Raw genomic sequence first — 14,740 nt, forward strand, 5'->3', positions numbered from 1 at the left:
CGGCACATCTACCTCGATCGAGGTATCGGCATGCCACGATACCTCGATCGTGGTATGTTGGCACAAGCGGGATGCCAAGTCATGTGTCCAGCATACCTCGATCGAGGTATGTCATCCGCCCCGTTGGCTGCCTTGTCAGATGGCACATACCTCGATCGAGGTATGCTGGACATGCCACCTGACCTCGATCGAGGTTGAGCTGGATTGCCACGATACCTCGAACGAGGTAGATGTGGCGTGTATAGCTGGCTTGCTAGCAAGCCTCGATCGAGGTAGAGGCTTGGTCTGGTGAAAAAGCGTAGTACCTCGATCGAGGTATTGGCTTGGCTCGGTTGTGCTCGTGTGTGATTTTCATTGGAGCTTATACCTCGATCGAGGTATTGGAGACCGAAGCAAAACCTTTGTATTTTCACTCGAGCAGGTGTCACACTCACCCGAAAGTGGTCCGAAAGTGGACACCCTTAGCTTGCTACCTCCCCAAGATCTCTTCTCAAATTGTCAAAAATCCACCATGTAAATTTAAAGAAATATACCACAAACAAGCCGCTTGGATGCAATGAGGCACTACCCTTGCTGCTTGTATATGAGCATGGTACATCTTCTCCACCAATTCATCAAACTATGCATTTAGGTTACTTACAAGTACATAGCTTGTTTTTAGAAGAATGACATAGAGTCCAACCTATTATGAGTATTGACATTCTCGAATTAGCCTATTTCAAATTTTCAAAGCGATCCAAAGCAGTCTTGATCATGTCTGACACGTAAGAATTCAAGCTACACCTTAGCTACTTTGTCTCCTTGACTCAATGAACTTTAGTTGCATCATTAGACATCTGATGGCCCTATTGCAATAGCAAGCATCAAGATCTTTGTGGTAGGTGGAATGGCATTGTGGCTCACATCGTATGCTGAATGTTTACAACAAGCTAGTCTTTGTTGTCACCATTGCTATCTAGTTGGGCATAAATCAAATAGGTTTTTCTTCTTCTCTTACCAACTACTTGGTATTGAGGGTACAGCAAGACAATCTTTGTTATCACTATTGCTATCTAGTCGAGCATAACTCAACTAGTTTTTTATTCTTCCCTTACTGGCTGGTAGTGAGGGAGCAAGGGCCTTTTGCCACACCCTAAGCTCACCCTAAGGCACATGGAAAATTTAAAAAACATTTGGACAATTAAATTCTATGGCCTCAAAATCCATAGTAGTCCTGACTTGGAGCTATAGAATCTGTTCATATTTTGATATGCATGCAGTTAGGATGACTGAATGATCTGACATATCATAATTCGAACCCCTTTCTAGGAAGACCAATCAAAGAATCCCTTATCACACAGTAAGGTTGAGCAATTCCATGACTTCCTCTATGAATAAGTGAATAGTAGCAAGCCAAGAAACCACCTCAACCTTAGATATTTCTTCCACTTCACTAGCTTCTCTTTCTTTGTTGCATTGGAGCTTACCATTCTTTTTTCACAATTGAATTCCTCAACTGATGAAGTCACACAAAGTATAGAGGGAATCTTTCATAGTTATGTTGGGGGAATGAATGTCATTTTATTCGCAGTAATCTGAGCAAAGATTTCTTGCTTCTTTAGGCATCCAAACATCTTGATGTAACCCTCTATGTATTGGCCTTCTTTTCTACGAGCCAAAACATTCGTAAGTCATAAGAGTCATCTTCATAGCACCACTTGCACCCACCAAAGCTATAAGAACTCTTGGTTCAAAAGCTCCACTCAGTTTATCTTTGGGAATTCATGTTTCTTCATCTCCTACATGGATTATATGAAAGCCAATTACAAACCTTGGAGAGAGAAGTAGCTCGACGAGATTTATAGAGAATATAATGATGTCCACGAAGTAGTTTGATCATGTTAAACACAATAGAAAGTGTGCTAAATGTAGGACCATTCCTCTCTTTCTGGCTCTGGTCAAAATTTCATATCCATAACACTCGATCACCTAATCTTTGTCAAATTTCTAAAATCAAAATCACAATGGAATCCATCAGTGTCAAAGATGCACACACACAAACAAATCACAATAAGAGAGAGCTCTTACTGTGTAGTGATGAGGATTGAAGAATTCATAGTAATTATTATTCTTGGCAATGAAAGCAACAAGGAGGATCAAAAACCATTACGAGCAACAAAGAGATAGTCCCGATTGAGAGCCTAAAGGCATATAGCAATTCGAAAGGCCCTACACACTGACAACAACCCACCAAGACAACTAGTTAAGTATGATAGATGTGTAGTTGCATGGACAAAACACTTGCCATGTGTCAACCATCCCGAATTCCAAGGGCTGGCATTCAATGATGTAGTAGCTTGCCCCTTTAGGGGCAATGCTAACAAATATCAACTTAACATGGAAATTTTATTAAGTGATGAAATAGTCCAAAGTTCAAGGTCACCACCTACAAAATCTAGAAAATTGGTCTTAATGTCATTGTGAGTTTTAAAACACTTATTAGGGGTTCTATCCTTACTCCCAATGATCACTAAGAGGCAAGGGAGATCTGCATAATAGTTAAAGATGTGCAAGAGCATTTTATAGTTCAAGGAAATGGGAAAGCCTAATTTAGGGCTTAATGGTGACTAAGGAACCTGATTCTAGGTTTGATGGCGCTATCAGGTGAACTATTCCAACAAGCCAACTTGATTTTGATAATTTGGTAGAAAGGGGTGATGCTTGAGATATAAGCTCCTTATGATACAAGTTCGATAAACCAAGGATCATATATCGAAGGATCAAATGAGGTGGTTCCATAATTAAATTGAAGGAGATGATGTTCATCAAAATTTTCAAAGCACCTTGTGATTTCATATTGAAGAATCACATGTAATCCTATAGAGGAGAAACTAAATCTGCAAAATGAAAATATGTAGTGGAGACATAAGGAAAAAAAGGGAGCTCATTTTGGGGCTCTGAGAGAAATTCATGATTTCTTCATTTTTCTTTCCTCTATTAAAAAAAAAATGACATAACCCCACTAACGTACGATGTAGAGATTGATATGTGAAGGGCTATTTTCTTTCTTGGCCAAAAGGCTAGAGTTAAATTAAATAAACATTGCTAGCTAGGGAGAGGTGTGTTGAGTGCTCCAAAATGACACAATATGCACTTTTATTTTGTTAAGGGGGAACATGATATAGATATGACAAATGGATAGAAATATGGACTCATGATTAGCCTATTATGAGATAGTAAAGGTGTATGTGTTTTGTCAGGCTCACATGGTGCCAAATGTAAGGATCACATGGTGCTACAAGTGGAGCAAAGTATAATTATTGTAGGTGATCTGGAAAGTGGTACCATAGGAAGGTATATGACAAATGGAGAGGAATATCTGCACATGATAATACAATAAAGGTGTATGTGTTATGTGAGGACCACAATACGGTGGTACAAGTGGAGTAGAGGATCATCTGGAAAGTGGCATGTGGTAGCCATGTATGATGACGGCGAGAAGGAATAATGTGCATCGACTTGGACATGAAATAACACACTCAGGTATGTGAGAATCCTGCCTTATCATGAGTGTTTGGTAGACGCTTGGTGGATGCTCTTGCTACAAATGTCAAGGGCCTCGGTTAGTGGAAGAGAAATCTCCACCATCTTATCAAAGGCCTTTCTAAATCGGCTTTAAGGTGAAACGCTTGTCGGAATAGTCAAAAGTCATGGGAAATTGTATGAAAAAGTGACACATAAGCATTCCACAACATTGAAAATGATGAGAGAGACAGTTTCCATTAACAGATGGCAAGGTCTAACATGCGCGTGCCCTCCAAGCACCACCTTGCCGTCAATATCGCATTGTTGCCCAGTAAGACGACGAAGTACCAAGGGTAAACCCCCCTCTCGGTGGCCCTTGACTGTCCGAAAAGGGCGAGGGTCGACCTATCTAGTCAGGAACGGCCTCCGACCGCTCGCGACGCTGCCCTTCTTTGGAAGGGCTTCCCTTTCCTTAAAACTTCCGTGGAAACATGTATTTATGGAGAGACCTGTGACCATTGTTGGATATCCTGATTGTGAGCATCCATGGCCTCTAGACCTCACGCCCTTGCGGTGCCACTCCCAGGCCAAGGCCACGTGAACCCTCTAATGCGTCTATGCAAGATCCTTTCTTCGTCCCATGGGTTCCTCGTCACCTTCGTCAACGTCCACCCCATCCACCAACGCATCATCGACTCTAGTTCCTCTCCACCTCAATCTCACTCCGTCTCCCACCCCAACATCCGCAAAGCTTCCATCCCCTTCCCCGATGCCACCTCGCTCCAAGATTGGATCATCGCCACTGAAAATGTTGGCCACTCGCTTGCGCAGCTCATCGACCGCCTCTCCCAGGAAGGTCCTCCCGTCACCTGCATCATTTCCGATGCTTTCATGTCCAGCTCAACGCAGGAGTTGGCTGAGAAGTTGAGGCTTCCCAGGATTGCTTTCTATCCTTCCAGCAAAAGCTGGAACCTGTTGTCTTACTACATCTTGAAGGGCAGCATTTCTTTGGAGGATGGTGAGTATATCGTGAGCTACTCTGCGTACGCTAACTTGCAGTCTTTCTATGGCTTGATTCTTTACTGTGAAGTTGACTGATGATCATATGCTCCTGTTTTCTCAGTCACGGCTTTAAACATCACCCCGGAAAAAAGGGCAGATCTCTTCCGCGATGCGCTTCCGGGCCTCCCTTCCCTCCTAAATATGGATGTACCGCATTTTAGACATCAGTTCGCGCATTGTGAATATCAGATAGACCAAACGGACTCGCTAATGCGCTTCGTAACCCGCCAAACAGATATTGCCCATCGAAAGGCAGATATGGTCGTGGTGAACTCTTTTGAGAGGCTGGAAGGTCCTGCGTTTCGTGCGATGTCCAAAGAGGTTCGCGTATATCCGATAGGCCCTCTACTTGAAGAATTGGTAGGTGATATCAGCACAAGCATGTGGACAGAGCAAGACGATTGTCTGCAGTGGCTTGACACACAGCCATTAGGCTCCGTCCTCTACATCTCCTATGGCAGCGTCACTATCGTCTCCCAGGTACAATTCCAAGAGATTCTTGCAGCCCTTCAAGCCAGCAACCAACGGTTCCTATGGTCCTTCCGCCCCGACACGGTGGAGGGAGCGCCGGAGACGCAACTTCCAGACGAATTTCTGGCAGGCACGAAGGGCCGAGGCTATGTGGTTTCGTGGGCACCACAGATGCGCGTTCTGTCGCACGCAGCGGTGGGTGGGTTTTTGACGCACTGCGGGTGGAATTCAACGATGGAAGGGGTGGCGAACGGGGTGGCGATGCTGTGTTGGCCAAGCAATGGGGATCAGATACTGAATTGCAAGTTTGTGGTGGAGGAATGGAGGATAGGGATGAGGGTGGAGGAAGGAGAGGACGGGGTGGTAAGGAGGGAGAAGTTGGAGATGGCGATGAGGGAGTTGATGGAGGGTGAAGAGGCCAAGCAACTGAGGAAGAATGCAGCATCGCTATGTGAAGCTGCTCGCCACAGCCTCCAAGAGGGAGGCTCCTCCCACACCAACCTTCTCACCCTTGTGCACCATCTTCTCACAAACTCTTGCCATGAGTAGCGACTTACTGCGCACAACAAGATTGTACTCAGTTCCTCGAAGCAATATGGAGCTCACAGCTGCACGTTCTTGTGGATCACCACAGCACCTCGTCCCACAAGCTTCTCCATAGTTCAAAAATGAGTGACTGTACTGGGTAAAGCTTGTGAAGGAACACTATTGCCAGTTGTTAAATTGTTTGGCTAATTGCAAACCTTTCTCCTTGAAGATTCCCTTCAAAAATGCAGAAAATGAGTTTTTTTCTGAAAGTAACTAAAATTCATCATCCTATTGTTGGAAAGTGCTTGTATGCTTGTTTCACACCCCTTTGCACCTTTGAGAAAAAGGTCTACAAACAAGGTTTTGAAAAACTATGAAAAAAGAAGTAAAATATAACGTTTTATTTGGTCAGAAAAGCTCATGTCCATTTGCAAGGATCCTAGCAAATAGTGTGTTTGCTATAAAAACAATCTTTGAGAAGTTCATTGATTCTTAATTGAATCTACCATGCCTCACATATGTTGACAAATACTTCTAAACCCAATGATAAATTAACCTCACAAGCATAGAAGAATAATTTACTTGTGAATGTACCATCATGTGTAATGAGAGTTCACCACCATTGTGTCATTGATAGGAGTGCGGAAAAAACCTTGCAATGTATTATTGAATATATATTGAGTAACTGTTGTTATGATATCAAAAGCTTCGACCATGGGATAGTAGGGCACGAGCACTTCTAAAAGGCTTCTCTTCAGTTGTTTTATTGATGTGATTATTTTGCAGATTATTGTCATCATAAAACATCTCTTGGCATTGTGGTTGTGACCATCAACCTGCCTATTCAGCCTCCCACTTAATATGTTTGATTCTCCCAGAAGATGTGTAATATTTAAAAAAGTTGAGCTTTTTATGCTTTATGCAAATGAAAATTTGATTTCACACATCAAATCAAAACACAAACTCAATGTGCCACATCTTATGCGAGTTCAAATTCTTCTAAATCAATTGGATACAAGCCTCCTTTGCTAATTAAATCAAATATTAATAATGACCTACCCATACTAACCTCCTTTTAACTCAAGAGCCACAAATAATATTTTCCTTTATTGCTAATTCTTCCTAGCTGAACAAGAGGTGAACAATGTGCCGAATGAACATACAAACCACTAGCCATAATGCATTAGGAAAAAAGGGAGCTCATTTTGGGGCCATGTAAGAAATTCGCTATTTTCTCTTTTATCTCTCCTCTAAAATGTGGAAAAAGCAATTAAATATGGATATATGTGAGTTCAAGATCAGTACAAATGTGTCAGTCTAGGGAAGAATAAAAATGTCCTTTTAAATAGCTGGGAAGGTGATGCATTAAACTATCCATATAGATTTTGCATCTCTTTAGATGGTGTGATGACGGCCTCTCATAAAGAATCAATAACTAATCTATTTTTTTGAATATTTGAATGGTTACTACGAAAGATTAATGATGAGTTTTATAAAAAGCATATGAGATGAAGAACCAAACCTCAAGAAATGGTTACGTGCAACCACACTACTGAAGAAGAACCTCAAAAGAAGAGACTACACCATTTGCACATTGATTTGGAAGAACAACATGCACCATTACAGAAAAGAGGAAAGGGTCCACTTGTAAATGTTGAACGAAAGGAAAACATGAGAAGAGCATGCTCCTAGCATATCGACTTAGGGTGTGACTGACAGATTTACCCAAAATGCCCATTTGAGAAATTCGAGCCCTCCATTTTCCAATCCCATAACACTATTGAGGTTTGTGGGTGACAAAAAAAATGGATTGTATGGATACATTTTGACTCAACATTCAACTACGGAGATGTACAAGATATTGTATGTCCAAGAAAGAATGGAGAAGGCACAAGAATTGTCAATAAATTCAAACTTGAAAGAGTAGGTGCAGAGGGAAATCGAAGAGCATTCAAAGACAAAGAATGAGCTACGAAGAGCAAGAATGAAGAGAAGGGTTCTTGGAGATAGACAATGCAGCAAGAGAATTTGAAACATTGCGGAGTCAAAAGCTGGCACTGGAGGATGTAAGCACAGAGTACAAAAATCAAGGTAAGAGCACATCTTGTTTAGCCATTGTAATTATATATGTGTGTCTTTCTTGCAAGCAAATCTGTGATATTGCAAATTGTACTTGATGTAGGAAATTTTTTAGACCTCAAAAAGAAAACGTTGATCCTCATTTAATTCCTATCAAACGAATGAAGGGTTTAGTCTCCATTGTTGTTGCAAAGAACATGATCGAGGAAAAATATTGAAGGCAAAACGTGAAGTTGTTGAACACTTTGTATTGAAAAGTAAAGCTCACGGCACTAAAATTCAAGAGGCTCTTGATGAGAGTGGAGTAAGCAGAAAAGGTTATGCTTCAATTTTTAAAGTTGTGTCATCTACATTAAAAGATCAACGTATAAAACGTGTGCAATTACCAACACCATCACAAGTGTGGAAGGAACGAGTTCTTCTCAACCAAGAAATTGATAAGTTCATTGGATAGTGCTTTCATATTGAAAGTGTATATGAAAGTGAAAAGTGAAGTACTACATATAATGCTTGGACTAATATTTTTGTAGATCTTGAACAAGTGCAGAGACTAATGGTTGAGTTCTACATTATCACATTTAAAAAATGTAAAGGTGTTTGAAGCTTGTTGTGAAGAAAGATGAGTGTGAAATTGTCGATGAAAAAAAGATAGAGAGAGTTTCTATCACTTTGATGAATCGAGCACGTGATCAATCGATCACGAAGTCTAGTACTTCAGTGTCTAATCAAAAATGTATGTATGGTGGTTGGGCTCATTTGAGGTATGCAAACTATCGGCTTCCAAATTTCTCTTTGCTCAAGATGTTATAAATTTTATATAACATGTCTTGCAAACCTATGGTTTTAAATAACAGGTGAAGGCTGAGGACCATGCAACACTTTATTGGATATTTCAACAAATAGAAATACCATCAATTATAAAGAGTCAAGTTTAAGGACGTTATCTTCATGCTCCAGGGAAGGGTGATTTTCAAATTGAATTGCATATGGCAAGTGACCTGAAGACATTGAAGTGTATGTTCAATATAAGCAAGGGTATAACTCAAAGTCTCTTTGCTTGTACTACAACGAACAAGCACATGTCTTAGATTCTAAATGGTGGAAAAGAGCACCCAAGAGCCATAAAGTATATAAAAATTTCAAAGCAATTCTTGAGATTCCATTATGCAATGTTCACATTTGTACATTGCATGCATTATGTAGGATCATTGAGAAACTAGTTTTCCTATATATATTGGATTTGCATGGAAACTTCACCATGAGAGCAAAAGAGAAGAGGCACTACAATCGTTAGAATCAGTGCTATTGGAAATTGGCCTCCATGGAGGAGATGTACATATTACAAAGGATCTTTAAAAATCTACAAATGGAAAAGATGTCCCTATCAAGCCATCTATTGGTGGAGTAAATGCTAGAAGATTTTTGTCTCATCCACAAAAAAGAAAAATAAATGGCAGTAAAACAACATATGTATCAAGGATAAAGTATAACTTGTGGAGAAAAGGACACTATGCTCTTAAAGATCATCAAGCAGAAGGATTGGCAAGAGATGTCAAGGCAGAAGTGTGGAAATTCTTAGACAGTTTTTTTTTTGTGACCAAGTTACCTGGAGCAAGAATGATCAACAAGCATTTGAAGAAGCGGTAAAGAGTTTTAAAAAGGCAATGAAAGAGGCTTGGATAACATTTAACATAACTCACTACATGGTAAGAACAATATCTTGTTTTTGTGCATGAATTTTTTTAAAGAAAACAATATTATTTTTATGTATTTCTAATGCCCACTTGCCTATGTATTAAAACATCATATAATCTACAATCGCCTTCCTTTCTTTGTAAAAAACACGGATGCCCTGCAATTTGGTCCACACAGGGAATGGAGAAATCACACTACATGGCACAGAATCCATTCTTTAGACATACACAACATTTTGAAGGAAAATATAAAGCCAATAGTTTGAAAGAAGTCTTTCAGTAGTTCTATCGAGGCATACTACAAAGGCTTCAAGCCAGGAATAAGGTCAACACATCATAGGTTAAGCTAGCTTTCAGATTGGCTCAAAAGCAAAAAAGGAGGCATATTTTACAGAACTCAAGTGCAGTTGAGAGACACGCTCAGTGGAGACACTCAAACATATTTGTAAACCACAAGTGGGTATATAGAAGCTAAGAGCTCTTCAGAAGAGAATGCAACTCCATTTCCTTAATATTGAACATATCATAGTATTTGTGATAATGCATTTGACATTTAGCGTTCTGTAAAAAGTCAAAAGCTACAGTTGAGGTGACTTCTTTTCCTCCTTCTCCTTTCTCTTAACATCTCTCTGTCCACCTTTGTCTGAGAACCTAGGCTTTCTTCTCTTGACTACATAATACTAAATCAAATTTGAGTTTCGAAGAATGTAGCTAAAGTAAATAGAGGGACTCAAAAAGCAATTCTCACTAGGAGATTCCTCCTCCATTATAGCATAAGTCAATGGTCTTTCTGAAACCTTAGTTTTGCTTTGTCACCTAGCACAAACACACATAGGAATTGGCTTGCCCTTCTTCAAATATTTGCACATAGATGCGATATGGTTATTTTTCTTCTACTATACTCTAAAATCATGCTTTTAGGTAAAAACATTTTGTCTATGGAGAAACATATTTCTAGAAAGAAAATCAAACCTTAGCACACTTTGGATGAAGCATGCATGGGATTAGGTACAAGAATAGCAGGTTTTTTCCATAAACATGATATAGGGTTTTTTTTCTGCTAAGCTGCTCTCAAATCATGTTTTCAAGAAAACATTTTGGCCTCAAAGAAACAAGGACCAGGCTCCAAAGAAAACATGACGTCCAGACAAATTTAGATAATTTTGGGAAGAAAATGGACTTGGATCATGCAAACGATGAAGCGAATGCGTCGGATCTGGTGCAGTATTTGCCCATAAACTTGATATCGATGTTTTTCTTTCAACAATGAACCGGAATTGAGTTTTCAAGCAAACACATGGAGAGGTAGATCAAGAAAATACTACGGCCCACAAATATAGTAGCCCTATAGCAGCTTCCAAACCAAGACTATGGCGTATATAAATACCTGGATTTTTAATCTCCACCAGCTAAACTAGAAATCCTAAATTAAAATATAGGTTGTAATTCTAAATTAAAATGTGCAACTAAATGGAAAAGCATTTAGCATTTGCAATTAAAGTTTATGGAATAAAGTAAATCCTTACATGTGCATTCCATTCGAATTGGCAAACTACCATGACATGAAGTTGGGGGTAATAAACTTCACGCACCTCTTCACTTCCTACTGCTTTTGAACTGAGTGTTGAACTGAGTGATAGAGATATTCATCACTGGGAAAGGGACATTAAAAAGAAGCTTTTATACTAAGAGACCACACCGTACTATCCTCCCTTATATGAGAATGAAGATGGTAACATCCCAAGTGATGTTGTACTCAAGCATAGGGAGAAGGAAAGGATCAGTGGAGGCCATAATCTCAGCAAGTCGGTCTGTGCCAAAGAGAAGAGCGATACATTGTTGAAAGAAAATCTTGTGGTTCAACATGGCATGAATTGATATATATCGAGGAGTTTGAAGGGGATGATTGGGTTGGATGGGTAGGTTCTGGGGAAACATTGCACCTCCTTCATAGATACCTTTACAATTAGCTCAAAACACTCTACAAACTGTCATTAAACACAGAGGCCTATAACTTTTAGTAGAGAAATGATATAAAATATTCAAACTTATATTGAGATGCACCTTGAAATGGGCTTCGTTTGATATAAATTTCGTAAGAAACAGAGAAGCGGTCAGAAAGATATGGGCAGTTTATTGGGCGGGGGTAAAAACTATCTGAAAAAGAAACAGTCACACACAGAGAGTCATAGATTTTTGGTTTGACATCTAACATAATAACTGAAGACATAACATGATGCTCCTTAAAGAGAGATTCGCGCTGATATAAGTTGCATTTAAATCGAACCATCAAGCAAAAAGGTATGAGCAAAATACTGACAAGGCATCAAACTATCATGAAAAACACCTACTCCTTCTACTGGTGCCAACTTGGGAGAATACTACGTCCATGATTAGACATCATCAACGATCCAAGTCCCATAGAGTTTGCCTAGGAGGGAAGGAAGAGCTCCCTTTGTGACTGGGGAAAAAGATAAACCATGTATGCGCAATGAGCAGCCGAAGAGACAACACTTCTGAGCCATGGAAAAAGGGAAGAGACACTCAAGAGAGAGAACTTGAAGTGACCTTCATTACCAATAGAGTTGGACTCCACTCTAATGCAAGTAAAAATACTATAAACACAAGGGAGAAGAAGAGGTCTAATATGTACAAGAAAGAGCAAAATCTCCAGAACTACTCATAGGGAGAGAATGAGCTAGAGAGAGATGGACTCAAGGATCTACATAAGAGAATATCTACAAGAGGGAGAGAAGGCTCATGGAAGAGGCTTGAGGACACTAGAGCTATAGCAACATGAGGCTTAATGGTGGAAGAGATGATGAACAAGGGAGAGGAGGGCTCCTTTTATAGAGATTTTGTTACCCTCCTTCACCCATTTACAATTGCTGCCTATAGATTCCTTTCCCCATCAATCACATAAGCTCGTATGTCACCATCCATGTCCTTTTTGGCTACTCTTGCCATGTGTCCCATCAAAAAATGCTCAAGACTCTCAAAACATTGAGAAAGTCAAGAGTCTTCCCAATGGAGCCCATAGGGACCCTCTCTTTTCCATATGTTCACATCCTCCTTATTCCACATAGGAATTCTAGAAGGATTCCTCTTGACTCCACACTCCTCCACATGCATTCCACACACTTGGCATGTGATCTCTCTTATATTATTGGAACACATGGACATGAGCCCACCTCTTTATATGACTCACTCTTCCTATTTTCTAAAAACCCCATAGTATCCCATACACAAATAACTCTCACCCCATACCAAGGTATTTATCATTCATACACATGGTATTTACAATGATCCATTGCACTCATCCTCTCAATCCCATACAATATCTTAGAAAATAGAAATAAGTGAGAGCCGCTAGGCTATCTCTTGATACTCAAACTCTTATCAAACATAGAAGAAAACAATACCAATGCCAAATAAAAAATATCAATTTTAGGCGTCACATCTTTCCCCCCCAACAGATCCTCTCTAGTGACAGAGAGGGTCTGCTGGCCCTCAAGGTGGTCGAGCATAGAAGAATTTAAGGTGATACTCATTGGTGCATCCGGGTATAACCATGCCGTTAACATCCTCAAGTTGATAGGTTCCATTCATGAACTTCTTTTTGACTTGATATGGTCCCTCCCATCGGCCGATAAACTTTTTGTCTAGCCATTTGTCCAGACGGCTATCGAATCTCATGACCAAAACTCCTTCTGTAATATCTTTTTTCTTGCATAATTTGGTGTCAAAATGGGCCTTGCGCCTTTTTTGAGAAGCTTCCAAGTTTTGTAAGGCCTATAATCTGCATTCATGCAAGGCTTCTAGTTGTACCAAGCGTTGAGCATAGGCATCCTCCTATCCTTCTTTTCTTGCAACAGTAGTGCGAAGACTATGTATCTCCAATTCAATGGGCAAAATGGCTTCTATTCCATACACTAGTTGGAATGGTGTAAACCCAATAGCTAGCTTGTGTGTGGTTCTGTAAGCCCATAAAACTTCTGCCAAGTGCCTATCCCAATGCCTTTTCTTGGTGTCTACAAGCTTTCCCATTGAATTGCACAGTAATCCATTTGTTTTCTCAACCAAGCCATTACATTGGGGATAGTATGGCATGGACATGCTATGATTTATCTTTAGCTTATGCACCACATCTTCAATTAGTTCATTTCTAAAAGAGGTTCCTCCATTAGTGAGAATTTCCAAAGGACAACCAAAGCATGAACAAATTTGATCAAAGAGAAATTTTGCAACTGTGCTTGCCTTGCTATTGACTGTGGCCTTGGCCTCTACCCATCGAGTCGCATAATCTGTGGCCACCAATAAATAATGCTTGCCTTGCAATGAGTGAGGGAGTGGTCCCACAAAGTCCAACCTCCACATCTCAAATGGTCCATATGTTGGAATAGGCTTCAAGGGCCCAAGAATCAGTTGTCACCTTCCAAACTTTTGGCATACTTTACAACTTCGAAACCATTCATATACATCCTTATGGAGGCATGGCCAAAAGTAACCTGCATTAAGAATTCTCCTAGCTATGCTTGCTGAAGCAAAATGACTGAAGCATTCATGAAACATTTCTAGGATTCTCCTAGTCTCCATGGGATGGACCACCCGACGGAGCACCTTGTCTTTTCCCAATTTTTAAAGAATGTCATCAACAATAGTATAGGGACAAGCCTTCCTTACCATTCTCTACTTATGTTGTTGAGTTAACCCTCGAGGAAACATGCCTTCTTCCACATATTGCTGAACATCTTACAGTTCTAGCCATCCAATGTCTACCAAAGAAGCCACCCCCTAGTCTTGTACTACAATGTCTTAAGTAGCTTTGCTGAACATCTTGCAGTTCTAGCCATCCAATGTCTACCAAAGAAGCCACCCCCTAGTCTTGTACTACAATGTCTTGAGTAGCTAACTCATCTGCCCTTTGATTTTCTTTTCTGTTTATATGAACAAACTTGCAAAAATCAAATTGACTACATAGTGCCATAGCATTTTGTGATTAAGCTCCTTCAAATGATGACTTCTTGTCTTGTAATGCCCTTGCATTTGCTTTATAATAAGCTGAGAATCTCCTCTTATTTCCACTTCTTTAACTCGACTTTGAAGACAACCCTCCAAACCAAGAATCAAAGCATTATACTCAGCTGCATTGTTAGTTGTGATACCTGGAAGCTCTTGTCCTCTTGCCCACACCTCTTGACCTTCAGAATTCATCAAGACTATCCCCCGGCTCCTTATTGCTTGAAGGACTAAAAGCCCCATCAAAATACAAGACAAAAGCCATTGGTGGTGTCTCCCTTTCATCATTAATGTCCTCCTTATATTTCTTTTCTTCTCTTAGATCCTGCCATCTTGTGAGCAAATCTGCCATAGTGGACCTAGTGGTATTTTCAGTGACAAAA

At 40.1% G+C, this 14,740-nt stretch overlaps 1 protein-coding gene across 1 annotated transcript; it reads left to right on the forward strand.

Annotated features, from left to right (window-relative positions):
* The first annotated feature begins 4,039 nt into the window (after nt 1-4,039).
* On the forward strand, nt 4,040-5,882 carry LOC147884717 (UDP-glycosyltransferase 85A1-like). The gene is made up of 2 exons (XM_087397758.1): nt 4,040-4,522; nt 4,628-5,882. The coding sequence occupies exons 1-2, from the start codon at nt 4,051-4,053 to the stop codon at nt 5,584-5,586; spliced, it is 1,431 nt and encodes a 476-aa protein (XP_087253884.1). The 5' UTR covers nt 4,040-4,050; the 3' UTR covers nt 5,587-5,882.
* Nucleotides 5,883-14,740: the final 8,858 nt, after the last annotated feature.

This window comes from Dipteris shenzhenensis, chromosome 26 (genome assembly GCF_047967505.1).
Source record: "Dipteris shenzhenensis isolate YYH24624 ecotype China chromosome 26, Dip_SZ_1.0, whole genome shotgun sequence".
Taxonomy (NCBI): Eukaryota; Viridiplantae; Streptophyta; class Polypodiopsida; order Gleicheniales; family Dipteridaceae; genus Dipteris; species Dipteris shenzhenensis.

What these genes read in the sequence shown, in the direction of transcription:
- LOC147884717 (XM_087397758.1), top strand. Translation starts at nt 4,051, where the DNA reads ATGGCCTCTAGACCTCACGCCCTTGCGGTGCCACTCCCAGGCCAAGGC. An exon ending in CAGCATTTCTTTGGAGGATG is followed by an intron (nt 4,523 to 4,627) that starts GTGAGTATATCG and finishes CTGTTTTCTCAG; the next exon opens with TCACGGCTTTAAACATCACC.